The following is an 18220-nucleotide window of genomic DNA, read 5'->3' as shown; positions in this document are numbered from 1 at the left end:
TTTGTCTAGGTAACAAGTCCAACTGATTTTGGAGAATTCAAGGACTTATACGTGGTCCACAAATTTATCATCTTTAACCAAGTTCAATAATTATGCTAGGGTCTTATAGCACACTGTACTTTGTTAAAGGCTTTGACAAAATTCAATTTGATGGAGTCCCAATCACCTAACACTTTCAATGGTAAATAAATTACCACATTTAGAAATTTCATACCGTATCAAATGGCATAATTGAACAGTAATTAGACTTGTTATGTTATATCAAGCTTAATGTTGCTATGAAGCGAACACACGAGCAAAAGATAAAAGTCGCAAAGATGAGAAAGTTAAGGTGGATGTGCGAACATATAAGGACAAACAAGATAAAAATGAGAAAATTATAAAGATAGTCGGGGTTGTACCTATTGAGAGAAAACTCTAAGAGACGTGTTTAAAGTGGTATTGACATGTACTTAGGCATCTAATAAATGTCCAATTAGGCAATGTGAGACCATGATAAATACACACATTAATAATAAAGAGGGAGATCAAAGCAAACTTAGTTAGCAACAATAAAATAAGATAAAATTTATTTAAATATAGATGAAGATATAGTAGGGATTAAACTCAATGACATGAGAGAATCTATATAGTCAAATCCACTTATAGAATAGGGATTGAGTCCAATGACATAAGAGGATCTATATAGCCAAACTCATTTAGTGGGATAAAGATTTGGCTATTATTGTTGTATAGGACGGCATGGTTGAAACATATCATTCTAATAAATTATCTATTAATTGAGATAAAAAGAATACATACACTTTATTGAAAAGTGAGATATATTTATATACAAATAAGGGATCTATTTTTAGGAAACTATAATTAGGCTAATTGATAAATTAGCCTAATTGACATATATCTATTAACTAATTTGTACCAATAATATGGTAATTAATATATACAGTTATCGTAACTAATATATATAAATATGGGAACTAATATATATATAGATAATACTCCCCCTCAAGTTGGAGCATAGATATTAATCATACCCAACTTGTTACAAAGATAATCAACCCGAACCTCATTTAAAGCTTTTGTGAAGATGTCTCCAAGTTGTTCTCCAGTCTTCTCATATCCGGTAGAAACAAATTTTGTTGAATTTTCTCTCGAACAAAATGACAATCAAGTTCAATGCTTAGTTCGCTCATGAAACACAGGATTCGATGCAATATGAAGAGCAACTTGGTTATCACACTATAGTTTAGCTGGTACTGAAATTTTAAGTCTCACTTTACTCAAGAGTTGATATATCCATACTATCTCGCACATAGACTGTCATGGCCCTATATTTTAACTCTGTACTGGATCGTGATACAACATTTTGCTTCTTACTCTTCCATACGATTAAATTTTCTCCAACAAAGATACAATAACCTGAAGTAGATCTTCTATCCATTTTAGAACTTGCCCAATCTACATCTAAAATACATTTAATATGAGTGTGCCCATGATTTTTATATACAATATCCCGTCCGGGTGCTCTTTTATTAATCTCGTGGACGAATAAAAGAGAAGAGAAATTAATCATCCTTAAAGAGTTAAAGAGGTTTTTTCTTTGTTTATTCTTGTGGACAAATGAATGAAGGAGGGGAAAATAAGAAGGAAAAAAAATAGATAAAGAAGGGAAAAAAATCACCATTCTACATGACTGCAACCACACAATCAATGGGCACAATAGGAGGCACATGGTAATTTACCTCATGTTAATGAGTCTTTGTAGGTAAGAATTAAACTTTTCAACTGATTCACCCAATATATGATTTTATGATAAAAAATAATAAGGCATTAAATGAAATATGTATATTGATAATCCAATTAGAAAAATAGCATAAATAGACAAGATTAATGTTTAGGAACAAGCATGACGACACGTGAGCTGAACTAATTAATGTTTCATGAGCAAATTTATTATGTCTGTGGACAAAGTTATTTAATTTTTATTCAAATTAAAAGAATATAATAAATGTATATATATTTATGATACTATTTGTCAATTATTTTTTATATTTAAAGTTCTTAAGTCTTTAAATAAGAAGTTTCATTTACTGGATCATGTTTTAACTACACTATTAGCGCAATCTTATTGATCTCGGACAAATTTGAGTCTGATACAATTTAGTTAACGAACTAATACAAAATATTGAATAGCTAACATTAAGCTTATTTATTTTAATAAACAAAAACCCAGAGATTAATTCTAACTCATTTACAGTCCTAAAAAACCATAATAAGTAATCTAATATGTACATTCAGGTGAATGCTGCATTATAAACTGCTGCATACCATAATGTTATTACTAAATATACCATGATAAACAAAATAAAATTCCTAAATCATACTTTGAATACAACATCATTTTACTCTCCCTTAGGTAGACGTGTAGGATAGTATATTCAGTTTTTTTCTTAGGCAAGCTTCTGATAGTACCAATTCCAATGTTAGCTTCTCATGGATTTGATTATTTTGTAATTAACAAAGCTCTTAGCTATGAAATGATAAATAGACAGATTTCACCAAAAAGAGAAAAAAAGAACTGTACCAATTGTATATGTGACTAGTTCTTCCATATTCTGCAGAAAAATAGAAAAATACTTCGAAATTCAGAAAAATATTATATATCATATTAAAAAATTGGTAAAAGATCTACAGAAAATCACGGGAAAAATGAAGGAAATAATAAATTATGATATTAATTTTTGCATGGGCTCATAAGTTCACATAACACAATAAGTGATACAATAGACACTAGCGAGGTAAATTACAAGTGAGCATTTACTAGATAGTCCCCTCTACCTTCATGTATGCAACCATTAGTATCATTTTACATTTACAAACCTAAGTTTTTTTTTGTATAATTATAGTTAAATCATGTTCAATTAACTATTAGTTCCTCACTCCTCAAGCTATCTCAAAAATATAGTAAAACCCAACCTCCACGAGTGTGGTATAATGGTAAAGCACTCAGAATAACAAATAAGAAAACAAGAGTTTGAATCCCAACAGAGATTAACATTCTAGAGGTCAGCCTCTGAATGTGCACAAGCTATGCTCCAGATTTACCAGTAGGCAAACCAGGGAAGAAGATCTACCTCCAAAATTAGCTCGGCAAAGTTTGGACATCTATATATATATATATATATAACTGTTAATTAAAACTAATAAAAAAGGTATCTCGTTGAAGTGCACTTTTTTCCCAAACAAAGTGGCAATTAACCCAAATATATTTTATGCCATCATGAAAGACAAGATTTGAAGCAGTGCACGGTACCTTGATTTTCACAATAGCTTCAACAGCTCAACGGAAGAATTCGTGAACTCAACCATTACCTATCTAAGCCAAATAAGCTCACATAGCTAGAGTCATAGTGTTCTATCTCTGTACTTGACCTAACAACGATTTTTTACTTTTCTCTTCCAAGATATCAGGTTGTCTCAAAGAACAATGCAATATTCTGGTATGGATGCATATCTATGGGACCCTACCTGATCTGGGTCATATATTTAATAATCTACGGATGGCAATGATCAAGTTATAAGGAATCCTTTCCAAGAGCATTGTTAAAGTATCATAAAATGTTTACGGTTCCTTCCCAATGTTCATGACCCAAGCCTAAAAAATTGACTAATTGCACTTACAGTAAATGAGAAATCAGCTCACTAATTAGTCTTATACACTTTCCTTGATCAGATAAAACCGTCTAAGAATCAGTCTTCAGTCAGACATTGACGATATCAACTAGCTTTGCTCCTAACATACTAGTGTCTTCGAGCATGTTAAGTACATATTTTTTGAAAGATATAAATCTCTCACTGGCTAAACAACATCTATGTCGAGAAACAACTGTAGTTGCCAATATCGTCGATTTGAAGCATTGTGATTTTTGCAGAGTCATCAGCAATATGATGATATCATCTATATAAACCATAAGAAAAATACACATCCAAAAAGAGATTGGATGCATTATTGAATGATCTTATATACTTCCGATCATGTCAAACTAAATAAGAGCAAACTGCAAATATGCCCTAGAAGATTGCTTCAGTATGTATAGAAATCCTTTAGCTTTTTAGGTTTCATTCCTTATGTAGTCCTATCTTAATGTAGATTCTCATTATTGTCATTTTAGATTACAACCCTAACGTTTATATACTCACAGTTTGATTTACAATTAGGTCTTGAATAGACAACATATTTCTGAAGCTCATAATTGCAAGGAACTAAGTGATAGGTAAGTCAAATGAATTATAGAATCATTATTAAAAAAAAAAGATAGCCCAGAGCACAAAGCTCCTCCCGCCAATGCGAGGTCCCGAGGAAGGGTCTATTATACGCAGTCTTATCTTTCTTTGCAAATTTATTTTAGACTTTCATGTCTTCAAGATCTTGTGACTTTACCATTAAGCCTCTTCCTCTAGAATCATTATAAGTATACAAGGGTCCCCTCGGGATGGACTAGTGGCTAGTGTATAAGGTATTGCCACCATGAGGTATGGAGTCAAATCACGGCTAATAGTCAGATTCCTACCCTCCCCTATGCACTAGTCACTGTTCGGGCTAGTAGTCACCCGTGATTTACCTCCTCCGTGTTGGCCCAAGGGCGGGTTGGCGGGAGCGAGCGAATCGCCTTTTGCCACCATTATAAGAATACAAAGGAGGATCTGTTCTTCAAACAGCCTAGTCCTAGGATGTCGTGGGCCTGGATGATGTGGAAGACTTATCTGCAACTAAGTCATGCAATTACTTTCTGGACGTTGGCACTACGGATACTTCCAACCAAAGATAGGCAGGATTGTCAGGAGGATTGACTATGCACTTTTTGTAGACGAGCGCTTGAGACACAGGAGCATATGTTCTTCCGGTGTCCTATTGTAGGGTTATGGCGGAGGATTTGAGGTTGGCTCTATATGTCTTCATATCATCGAATGCTTAGAGTTTTTGGCCAACACTACCGTGGGAGCAAGATGCTAACTGTTGAATACTTTTGAAGATTCCCTTGATTGTAGGGGTTACGATTGATTTGGATTCCCTTGATTATTGGGATTGAGGTTGATCTTGATTGTATTCCCTTGACGGTAAGGATTGAGATTGATTTTTCTTTTGTCTCCTTATGTATATAAATACCTACATGTAAACATATTAATGATAAGATAGAGAGATTTTCTCTTTTCACATGGTATTAGAGCGAGGTTGAAAGACAAACCCTTTTTTTTTTCTGCGTTGTCGTTCCTTGCCCCGCAGCATCCCCCGATGCTACCACCCTCCTCTCCTCTTCACGAACTAACGTCATCGTTTTCCTGCGTCGTGAGCACACCGTCCTTTGTCCTCTCTTGCAATCCGGCGACAGAGAGAAGCTCGGGAGATCAACAGTTTGGAGACGGCGGGGATTATTCTTCCTACAGTTCCACCGTCCTCACCTATCTTCTTACATCGCTTGAGCCTTTCTTCGTTGTGTGCCCTCTTTCACTGAGTTGATCAATGGCTTTCTCCGACACTCCAAAACCAGATAGTTCAATCTTTATCAACCACATCACTGTACCACTCTCTTCCAAGCAGTTGGATGAATGGATGGTAAGAACTACTCATCTTGGATCACTCACATTGAGCTTTGGCTTGTTGGACAGGGTTATGAGACACATCTCACTCACACCGAAGAGGATGTCCAAGTCGTTGATCATCCTCTATGGAAAAAGGTTGACACCTAGTTGTGTTGCATTATCCGAGCCACCATCCATCCATCTCTTAGAGATGTCTTCCGCACTCACAAAACCTGTAACTCTGTTTGGACATAGGCTCAACAACTGTTTACAAACACCTCACGGCGACTCTATCAAGTTTGTGAATATCTCATGACCATCCTCAGTGTCCATCAGGTTAAGGATTCAATGTCTACCTATCTAGGTTCAGTCTCTAGCCTTCTTTGCGACTTCAATGAACTACTTCCACCTGCGACCACTCCTGTTGCGAAGCTTGAAAATCGAAATAAATTTTTTGTCTCTGGCTTTATATGGTCTGCCCATAGATTATTCTCATGTTCACAATCAGATCCTGGACAGCCCCACAGAAGCCACCATGGACAGTACCTGGGCAACTCTCCTCCATGTCCCTGCCAAAGTCTTGTCATTGCCTCATTCCGTTCCTGTTGAATCATCAACTTTGGTCTCTCAAAACAACAATAGACCTCCACTTCATAAGGGTGGTAAAGGGCGTCCTTAGTGTGATCACTGCCACCGACCAGGACACACGATTGATAAGTGTTGGAGTTTCCATAGTCGACCTCCTCGCGCTGCTCAGATCTCTCAGAGTTCTGTCGCTTCTTCAGCTTTTGATGCACAATCACCACCGGATCCGACCCCGCCGCCTTCCTATAATGACTCTCTGAAATGGTATGAGGATCGTCAAGCTTCAGATTCCACTGTTGTCGTTGCACACGCTGATAATTCCTTTACTGGCATATCTCGCTCTTCGGGTCCTTGGGTTCTTGACTCTGGGCCACCGATCATATCACTGGTCATAAATCCTTTTTTTCTTCTTTCTCTACTTACGGTTATTTACCCTTTGTCCCCATGGCCAATGGTTCCCAAATTCAGTCCCAGGGTGTTGGTATTATTCATCCTTCCCAGTCTCTTTCTATCCATAATATTCTTTATGTCCCCGGAGCTCCCTTTAATTTATTATCCATAAGCCAACTTACCCGGGCCTTTGATTGTGTCATCTCTTTTATTAAAACTTCTATTTCCTTACAGGACCGGAGTACGGGAGGATGACTGCTTCGGATGTGAGTCTCATGGCCTATATAGGCTTCCCTCTCTTATTGGTTCAGCGGCGACATCTCCACTTCTTATTCATGCTCAATTAAGACATTCAAGTCCGGATAAGTTGAAACAATTACGTCCTAGTCTTTCTCACATAGAGACTTTGTCTTGTGAGTCGTGCCAATTAGGAAAGTATGTTCGCAGTTCTTTTTCTCCTCGTACTGTGAGTTAGGTTACGTCCCTTTTTTTTTGTTCATTCTTATGTTTGGCATCCGAGTCGTATTTATTCTACATTGGGATCACGATATTTTATTACTTTTATAGACAATTTTTCCCGTTATAAGGATCGTTCAGAATTATTTCCTATTTTTCAATATTTTCTCCGTGAAATCAAAACTCAATTTGATATTTCTCTTCGAACTTTGCAAAGTGATAATGCATGCGAGTATCTATCTACTCAATTTTGTACCTTCTTGGCATTTCACGGTGTGTTGCATCACACATCTTGCCCTCATACCCCTCAACACAATGGGATTGTAGAATGTAAGAATAGTCATCTCCTCGAGACCACCCGGACTCTTCTTCTCCACTCTCACGTTCCTCATCGATTTTGGGGCGACACTGTAATTACTGCGTGTTATCTCATCAATCGCATACTTCCTCAACTCTCTAGGGTAAAATACCTCATCATGTAATTTATCCTCATCAATCTCTTCATCCTTTACCACCTAGGGTCTTTGGTTCTATATGTTTTGCTCATGCTCTTGATCTTGGCATTGACAAACTCTCTCCCTGGTCTCACAAGTGTGTCTTCCTTGGATACCCCCGGTCTCAAAAAGGGTATAAGTGTTATTCCCCTACTCTCCGTCGATACTTTATCATGTCACGTTCTTTGATTCAATTCCCTTTTTTTTTTTGGGCCTCACACATCTCCATCCGAGTTCTTTCCTTCTCCGCCTGCACCAGTGACTGTCTTATATTCTCCGAGGGCATCTCTATCACCTCCATCCCCATCTCCTCCTTTGCAGGTTTATCGGCGTTGTCCTCGCCTTACTTTGCCGCAACCCATCACTGACACTATCATAGACACACCTATAGAGCCGAGTCCTTCGCCTCTTCCTCCGATCCCATCTCCTAAGTCTAATATTCCCATTGCACTTCGGAAAGGTATGCGTTCCACTCGTAATCCTTCTCCTCATTATATTTCCTTGAGTTATCATCGTCTTTCTCCTTCCTACTTTTCTTGTTTTTCTTCCTTGTCATTTGTCTCTCTTCCAAAGACTGCAGGTGATGTTTTTGCCCATCCAAGATGGAAACATGCTATGTTCGATGAAATGTGTGCCTTGCAACGCAGTGGGACTTGAGACCTCGTTCCTCTACCACCTGAGAAGTCAGTTGTTGGTTGTCAATGGGTGTATACGGTGAAAGTTGGTCCAAACGGCACGGTTGATCAGCTCAAGGCTCGTCTCGTCGCTAAAGGCTATACTCAAATCTTCGGATTGGATTATGGGAACACCTTTTCTCATGTTGCCAAGATGTCTTCTGTGCGCCTTTTCTTGTCCATTGCTACGATTCGACATTAGTCTCTTTATCAGTTATACATCAAAAATGCATTTTTACATGGTGACCTACTCGAGGCGGTCTACATGGAGCAACCTCCGTATTTTGTTGCTCAGGTGTAGAAATCTTTACATGGCCTCAAGTAGTCACCCAGGACATGGTTCAGTAGATTTAGTACTGTAATTCAACAGTTTGGCATGACTCGGAGCGAGGCTGACCATTCTATCTTTTATCGCCACTTATCTACTGGTTGCATCTACTTAGTGATTTATGTTGATGATATTGTCATCACAGGTAGTGATCATCTCGGGATTTCACAGGTAAAACAACATCTTTTCAAACATTTCCAAACAAAGGATCTCGGCAAACTCAAATATTTCTTGGTGATAGAAGTAACACAGTCTAAAGATAGGATAGAAGTATACAATGAATATTCTGGAAAAAACAAGAATGTTAAACTCAAAGACAATCAACAACCCTATGGATCCTAATGTCAAGCGCCTACCAAATCAGGGAGAGCCTCTTCCAGATCCTGAACGATACAGACAATTAGTAGAGAAACTAAGCTACCTTATTATTACTCGTCCGGATATCTCGTTTGCAGTAAGTGTAGTAAGTCAGTTTCTTAACTCTCCATGCAAGGAACATTGGGATGTTGTGACTTGTATTATTCGATATATCAGAGATGCACCAGGAAAGAATCTTTTGTACGAAGAAAAAGGACATACTCGAGTTGTAGGATATTCTGATGCAGATTGGGTAGGATAGAAGATCCACGATTTTGTATATTTGTCGGAGATAACCTTGTTTCTTGGAAAAGCAAAAAGCAGAATGTTGTGGCAAGATCCAGTGCAGAGACAAAGTATCGAGCTATGGCCACAGCCAATCAAGAACTTATATGGTTAAACTAGTTGCTTCAGGAACTAATGTTTGGAGAGGTTACACAAGTATCACTTATATGTGACAACCAAGCCACTATGCATATCGCCTCGAACCCAGTTTTTCATGAAAGGGCAAAGCATATTGAAGTTTACTATCACTTTATCAGTCTACATATAGACCTAAACGAAGAAGAAACTCATTCAATGGGTCAGAAGGTAGCAAAAAGAAAGGAAAAAAGGCAAAATGAAATCAGACATTAAAGGTATGACAACAAATTTAGACAATATGTCTACAAAGTTTACTTAGTATACAAGCATAAAAATGGTTGAAGTTGAAAGAAGTTGAAATAAAAAAAAAAAACAACTCAAAGTTGAGGAGAAGAAAGAAAACGTTGCCGAGATGAAAGCACAAGCTGCCTTAGCCAAAGTTCAACTAAAGGAATACGCAATCCTTTCGAAGGACACTTCACAAATGACAGAGGAGCAACTTATTATCCATGAACATCTTTGTCAAGAGATTAGGAGGAGATGGAATATGTAATTTTCATTTATTATAATTTTTAATTATTGTACTTTTTAATTAATATAATTTTTTATTATTATACTTTTTCAATTAATGTGCAATTTCTGATCAATTAATATACCCGTTGCAAAGTATTCGTTGGAATATAGTCGTTGATAAGAAAAAATAAATAGACACCTTGTGCTCTACAATTCTTCATTCTAAGAGCATTTCTCCAAAATATCTCAATATTCAAATAGCACAGCTCTGGCTCGACAAGTGAAAATGAAATCCAAGTTGAAGTTATTGACGAAGATTATGATTCGAGGAATGAGCTAATGTCATTGATACTTCAATAAAGCCAACAAATAGTTGAAGCATATCAAAATAATAGCGAGATACGGCGAAGGAGAATGTTCATCTAAAGAAATCGTAAAGCCAGAATGCAAGGCTCTTGCATGATTATTTCTCCACAAATCCGGTGTATCCAGATCAAATATTTTGAAGACGATTTTGCATGCGAAGAGATTTATTTTGTCGCATAGTGAATGCACTTGAGAGTCATTCATCGTATTTTCAGTAGAGGGGCGATGCTGAGAGAAAAAAAGGCTTGTCACCACTACAAAAATGCACGGCTGCAATTCGCCAATTGGCTTATAGAGTCCTAGCCGACCATCTTGACGAGTACCTACGCATGGGTGAATCAACTACCATTAAGTGTATTTTCAAGTTCTGGGGCTATGTGGCTGAAATATTTGGTGATCAATACTTGAGAAGGCTGAATACTGATGATGTTCAACATCTTCAAATGCATGATGTGAGCATGACTTCCCTAAAATGTTGGGCAACCTTGATTGCATGCATTGGGAATGGAAAAACTATCCAGTTGCTTGGAAAGGCCAGTTTACAAAAGGTCATGGATCGCCAACAATCGTGCTTAAAGCGGTCGTGTCTCAAGACTTGTGGATATTGCATGCATTCTTTGGTGTCGTAGGTTCACATAATGATATTAATATATTGTACGAATCTCCTATATTCAATAACGTCCTATAAAGAAATGCCCCGGAGATTAATTTCACGGTTAACGGGACTCAATATAAGAAGGGGTATTATCTAACCGATGGAATATATCCAGAATGAGCCACTTTTGTAAAGGCTTTTCCTTGTCCGAAAAATCTCAAGAGGAGATTGTTTAAGGAAAGACAAGAGGCGGAAAGAAATGATGTTGAACGAGCATTTGGGGTGCTCTAAGTTTGATGGGCAATTGTCAGAGGTTCAACTCGTTATTGGTACTAAAAAAGTTAAAATATATTATGTTAGCATGCATTATTTTACACAACATGATTGTTGAAGATGAGGGGGTCACGTGACAAATTGGTGCAATGATGAAGGTGATGAACCCGCACAACTCATCTAGGGATCAAACCGAGGATTTCATAATTATCTCCAGACAAATTCCAAACTACGTGACAGTCATGTGCATCAACTTCATGCCGACTTAGTTGAACATATTTGGTCACAATACAACAATCCTTGAATTAGTATTTATAGTTTGTCTTTACGTTTAATTTATATATTGTTTTTTAATTTTATGCAAGTGTGATTTTTTTATATGTTGTACTCCTCCCTCTTAAATTTATAATAATATTTTAATTTTAAATAAATGACACTCATAAAATAAGGAATAAATATATTTAAAAAATAATATTATTGTTTATTTTAAATAATAATCATTTAAATTCTATAAATAAAATTACAATTATATTATTTTAATATAAAATAAGAATAAAGATGAATAAGTAGGTAGTAAGATTCACAATTAATGAGTGTTAATGTTAAAATGAATGTGAGAGAATGAATATGTTAATATAATGTGTAAGTAACATGTGGACCCCACAATTAGTAAGTGTTGATGTTAAAATGAATGTGAGAGAATGAAGGTGTTAATATAATATGTGGCATGTAGACCCCATACTTTTTAATGAGGTGGTGGGTGTTATAACACCCACCAATGTTGATACTCTAAGAAGAGTGGAGAGAATTATAAAATAGTGGCATTCAAGTTAAGGGTGTAACAACATAGAGGATAACAATTTTAGGTAGATAGAAAAACCAAAGGAGAGAGATAGGAATGTTTTGCTTAAGCCAATAGAGGGAAAGAAAAGAATAAAGAATAAATTCCTTCTCTCCTTTTATAGAAAAAAAAATAAAAATAAACTTAAATAAAAAATACGGACTCTATAATGTTGACAAAAGCAACTTGCGAAGAATGAACTAAGGTTTTCCTTAAAATAAATTCATCCCATCCAATGCAAGTCGCACTTGCACATGAGTCACTTAGTTTTAAGTGCAAACCAAGTCCTAAATTTGCACCTTTACGAGGGCACACAAAAGAGAGAGACTCTCATTCATTAATATTCATAATATTTTAATAGTATGATTCAATATAAACCAACCTATTTGCTTTGAATTTTTCAGTATAGGACTATTCCACCTTTACAATGGAGCCAATTTTTCATTTATAAACCAACCTATTTGCCATAAATGTTCCAATGTAAGATCGTTCCACATTTTCATTGGAACCGATATTTTAAAAAATAAAATAAAAAAAAAATAATAACCATGAACTAGCAGTGGGCCATGACATGAATCGTAATTGATAATTCTGAATCGTGAATTGTAACCAGTTTTGAAAGTTTAGGTTAAGGGTCAATATTTTTCGAATAGTCAAACTAATGGTTTCAAATAGTTGGCCCATCAATTCATAATTGTGATTGGGTCTAGTTCTAGAAAACCACTTGAACCACCCTAGGTCTGCATGTTACTACACTGCATTGGGTGTGCATTGTGTTCAGGTCCCAATGGCCAAAATTGGGTTGATCTAGGTTTATATTGGGTTGATCGCTTTTTCACCAACTAATGAAGGTGCCAAAGCCACATGATATAGATTAATTATGAAGAAACAAATTTTTGATTTTAAGGAGTGTAGGATTGGTGTAGTCGATACCAGACTTGTGGGCGCAGGGCCTCGTTCCGATGTAGGTCGACGGGTAGAACGAATTCTTGCACTCGTGCCGATCGGAACGGCACAAAATTTTAAACCATGACTTAAAGTGAGACAAGAAAGATACCAAAATTGCAATAGAAAAAGTTATTTAATTGTAATGTCAAAATTAATTAAATTCCAACTATATAATTAAAGTAAATTGCAACAAGAATAACTAACATAAATTGCATAAAAAAATCAACTAAGTTGCAACTTGAAGATTAATTAAATGTGATAAGAGATTAAGTAATGAAAAGAAGTAAATAAGAGATTAAAATAAACAAGTGTAAAAAGAAGAACAATTATAACATAAAGGATTTAACATGGTTCGAAGAGCTCTTCTACTCCATGTCTGGTGTTGTATCGTTGCAACACTTCCCATTCTCCATGTCTCGTGTTGTATCATTGCAACACTTCCCATTCTCCATGTCTCATGCATTGGGTAGGAGCCAATTTAATTTTTTAAAAAAGAAAAAAAGCAAAGTGTTGTACCCAGATCATGTACAAAGGCAAAGTAGACCTGTGAGCTTATTTGGTTTAAGCACCAAGTTAGAATATGCTTTTAAAAAACTAATAAAGTAGCTTCTAATCCAGCGTTCTGCACACATAGAGATTGATTACCATTTTATTAAAGAGATAGTGCAATCTCCAAGTAGAGTGTTCATCGATTATTAGCTCCCTTGAGGTCCAAAGATTGAATATACTTATATATATGTAGTAAATTAGGTTTCATAACATCTTTGCATCTATGTATGTACTTATGGTATCTTAGCTTAACCTTTCCATTGTCAACAAAATGTACATATCAGTTCTACCAAAAATTTGTATTATTATTGGAGGAATATTTTAGAGCATGACATACATTATTTTTAGTTCTAAAATGGAATCATAAAATCAATTCAGTCTTCCATAACTCAGATAAACCTTGTGATTTACACTAATCACTAGGTAAACACTAGAAAGGGTATCAGTACATATAGTGGCATAAATTGTAGACGACAAGGTAGTCACATTAAAAGTTAAATTATCTAAACATTTTTCATATAAATAAACAGATAAGGGTTTGCTCCTTGTTTGATTACTTTAACTCATTTGAATGATATATTAAAATTTGTTGAGAAGAAGATAATATTAACTCTATTGAAAAAATTATTAGGACCACAATTTTTGTTCCAACAAAATAACATACAAGTAGAAACAAGTACCTTTAAGTTGTTGTTCAACAAATGCTTTTCCAATTTCTACAAACAAAGGATCTGTTGCATCTAAAAGATATGTGCAACACCACCTTAGATCACTATGAACTGTAAACCTGCAACCAATTAAAAGAACATAATGTAATAGTAAAACGTAACATGATAGGGGATATGATTTAATACATCAATAACCAAAATGGATTTGCTTTACTCATCTATAGCAAAGTCCAACTAGAAGAGTACAAGTTGGGAAGTATGGTACATAGAACATGTTTAAAAGGATAAGATTTATTAGAGTAGATCAGGTTTATTTTACCTTGTCATATATTAGTTATATATTTACCCACTTTACAAGGAATTGGTCTTTTTGAGGTTTACAAACACATAATTTTAAACATGCTTCATGATATAAAATATATAATTTTCCTCTTAATTTGGTATCAAAGTTTACCAAGCTCGTCACCACCCCACTTTTTCCCCCTAACTCCTCTCACACTAATACCTAATCCAGTGAGAAGCAGTGTTTTCAAAACCAAACTAAACTAGCTAGTATCTGAGAATTAAGTACAAATTCAATCCAATTTATCACAAAAACCACTAGCAATGGAAACCAAGAAAAAGTGGAAAAACATATAACTAGGAATCGAAAAGCCTTGTGGTCAGTGTTTTTCTCCTTCACATGGTTTACCACAGTTCTAAACCCACCTAACTCATTTTTCTTTCTTTTTTCTTTTCTATTCTATTCCTGTGTTTGGTCACCCTCTTCTCTTCTGTTGCCTGCATCGCCTCTCCTCCACAGCCTATGTTGCTGCCTAGGAGATGGGAATATTTGCATTGGTTTGCTCCTCAACATCAGATCACCAGTTACACAGACAATTTTTCGGGGTGTTTCAGTATTCCAACAGTTTCTTTTTTCAAAAATCCTTTTGGTTTGCTATTTTTCTGTTCATATTGATTGAAGTTTTATGATATGGTTCAAATTTGGGGATAGGTTGCTCCCTGACTTCAGCCTGATCTAATTTTTTTATAAGTTTTAGCTCTGAATCAGTTAGCATCATATTGTTTAGCTTGTTTCAATTTTGCAATTTTTCTAGCTTTGAAACAATTTCAGTTTCGATGCATTTCATTTTCAGATTGAGTGAGTTTCTTTATTAGCTTCTGTTTTGACATTGTTTTCTTCCCAAGCTTCAAAATTGAATGAGTTTCCGAAAAGTTATATAAATGAAACATATTTCATATCTGGCTTCAGTATGAGTGAGTTTTGAGCAGCTTCAATTTAGAGATAATATTCTTATCATGTTTTAGAATGGATGAGATTTGGATGACTTTCAAATCTGAAATAATTCACATAAAGTTTTAGGGACAGTGTTTTAGATCTAAAAAAATGTCCATATAAAGTTTTAGGTTAATGGATATATTAATATGTTTCACCTTTCCACAACATGATAGAATCTATTCCAGCGCTTGATCAGGTTTGCTTGCTTAGGTATCAAGTTGCAGCTTATGTGATGTGAGGAGGGTTTTGGTAGTTTCCCAGGTGAATGTTTCTAGATTGCTTAGTTATTAGGTTTGTTTAGAACCCCATTCAGAGAATAATAAATGCTATCTACTAGATCATGGAAATGAGATATTGAATGAATGATTATTTTGGGCAGTTGTTGAAAAATTCTTATTTTAATTTAACAATGATTTCAACTAAAAATAAGTCCATATTAAGTTAATGTTTGTTTTGAGTAATTGTTGAAAATTTTTTATTTTTCATATTAATAATGTTATTAGTAAGAATAAATTGAAATTAAATTAATTATTCTATAAGTACAACAACTACTAGTATATGAATATCCACTAGGAGAGGTCGGCTATATAAATCCTTCTACGCCAACTGGACTCTATTCTCTAATATATTATCATTTATATTTAAATAAATTTTAACTTTTTTTATCATTGTTAATGAAGTATTTTTTGTTTTCCTCTTCTTCGTTTGATTTACATATTTATCATAGTTTTGCATTGTCTAACTATAGTATCTATCGGTCGTCTAAGTACATATCTGTATCATTTTAAACATATCTCCCCAAGTTTTCTTTCAATAAATACAACCCGACTTTCTCTCTAATATTTTCATTTTTTATCCATTCTTGTATGTTTGCACATCTACCTTAACATCTTAATTTTCTGCTCATGTAATTAAGTCATAGCCCAACATTCATATCTATATAATATAGCAAGTATAACCGCCGTTTAAATTTTAGAGGTACTTTCGATCACAAAGAACACTTGATGTTCTCTTTGATTTCAACCATCCCATTTATATTCTATATAAAATATCTCTTGCAATCTCTCATCTTTTTACAAAATGATCCTAAATACTTAAAGTTATCACAACTCGTCGTCTCCTATCTTAACAATTATTTATTAATTTTTTTTATTTTTTTAGTAATCCAGGTATCCAGCTCTTCGAACCGACTAATCCTGGAGGTGACTGCCAAGCAAAACTTTCCCACCGCCCACCAAGTAAATCGGGAAGAGCTAATGAAAGTCTATTCAAATGGCCAGCATTCTTAGGACCGCTTCTAACTAGAGGAAAAATCTCCTGTAGTTCGCCGTAGCTAAGACTAAAACCTTAGATCCTTTGACTATCCATTGAAGGGTCTAACCATTGCACCATTGACCTAGTGGCAACAATTGTCTATTAATATTGTGTAAGTAGTTGCTGAAAAATAATTATTTGAGTAGTTGATATAAATTGATATATTTTAGTTTCTAATAACTTCTACTTTACATATTACAAATGTCTTATTTAACAATGATTACTATTACGATAGTTTTGTTATTGAACGTTATCCTACCTTTCATTTGTCATAGAAGGTCTTGTAGGGCAGACATCCAAAGGAATCAATTATTGAGTTGGTGTTGGTTGTATTACTAAGACTTTGTCATGACAACAACTCTTTTGGTCAAAAGTTTAAAAATCTCCATTTGAATCTCATGTTTTATTGGTGCAATCGACCTTTAATCATGGTTGAACAAGTTGACCAAGCTCAAGTTGGCTCGAGTTGAGTTTCGATATTTAAGCAATATATTTGTTGACGAGAGCGAAAGTTTGTCGATAAAGCTCGAGTCAAGTGGAAGGAGAATTTGTTGGAGAGAGATTGTCGGTGCAATCGACCTTAAGTCAAATTAATCAAGATTGATTTGGATGTGGATGGTCAAGAGAAAAGTCAAGTAGGTCAAAGATGACGGGATACTTGACAATGAAAAAGTCCAAGTGGATCACGGTTAACCAAACACTTGCAGTCGGGAAGCTGGCAAGATAGAAATCTAAGTGGATCATAGTTGACTGAGCACTTAATTGTTGGAAGTTCAATAGGGAGTTGGCATGAGAGGCGAAACAAAAGTGGGTCATAAAGGATCAGACACTTGACAATGAGGGAAGTCAGAGAATCGGATGTTTGGTAGTGGTGAAGTGTTAGCAAGTCTATGTTGACCATATGCTAGGCAACAATGAAGTCCTCACAAGTCAAGATTGACTGGATGCTAGGTAGATAAAATCCCAATATGTCAAGGTTGATCAGATGCTAAGAAAAGGAAGTCTGGGTAAATTGAGGTCAACCAGCAAGGCGAGAATTCAACTTTAGAAGGCAGAAATTAGAGGTATACGGTTAGGTAATATATTCAAAAGTTAGCACATAGAATATGTGTTACATTCAACATTTTTTTATCTTTCTCCCTTTGATGTAGGTGACAGTGATTCAAGGACGAATCCTTTTATAGAGAGGGAATGATGGAGACCAAATTGTGGCCAAGCGAGCTAGGGATGGGTATCAAGCAACGACTATAGAAAGGACCGAGCATCCATTCTAAATTTTACTGATAAATTATTACACATCGATGGAGGTCCAATTACAAGGGCTAAAGCTAAAAAAAATAAAGAAACACTTAATGGGTTATTGAAGATATTAGGGGAAAAGTTGTAGTTGAAGTAGATTTGGACAAGAGCAAATTATGCAACCTAGTCAACCTAATTCAAGTCTCAAATGGGCTTAATTAGTCACTTAATTCTCTATTTGTATGTAGTGGGGACTATTTTAATGTATAGGCTCAAATTTTACCTTTATTTGGATTATAATAATGACTTAAGTGCAAACTAGCAAAGTAGTCTATCAAAGCCTTTTCTATATAGGCTTACTTTAGACATTCTAGGGTTTTCATGACAACCTATAGTTATAAATAGGCA

The 18220-nt window shown here is 35.3% G+C and overlaps 1 protein-coding gene across 3 annotated transcripts in view; it reads right to left on the bottom strand.

Annotated features, from left to right (window-relative positions):
* Positions 1 to 18220, bottom strand: part of LOC121969990 (alpha-N-acetylglucosaminidase-like) — a 104324-nt gene that overhangs the window by 29173 nt on the left and 56931 nt on the right. For all 3 annotated transcript variants that reach the window (XM_042520371.1, XM_042520373.1, XM_042520372.1), the window contains exons 8-9: positions 13993 to 14099; positions 2585 to 2615 (exon numbers count right to left, since the gene is read on the bottom strand). In XM_042520371.1, the coding sequence (XP_042376305.1) occupies positions 2585 to 2615; positions 13993 to 14099 (138 nt within the window). The remainder of the gene's footprint in view (positions 1 to 2584; positions 2616 to 13992; positions 14100 to 18220) is intronic.

The sequence above is a fragment of the Zingiber officinale genome, chromosome 4A (assembly GCF_018446385.1).
Source record: "Zingiber officinale cultivar Zhangliang chromosome 4A, Zo_v1.1, whole genome shotgun sequence".
Lineage (NCBI taxonomy): Eukaryota > Viridiplantae > Streptophyta > Magnoliopsida > Zingiberales > Zingiberaceae > Zingiber > Zingiber officinale.
The sequence above is the reverse complement of the archived record's forward strand: the minus strand, read 5'-3'. Positions and strand labels throughout refer to the sequence as shown.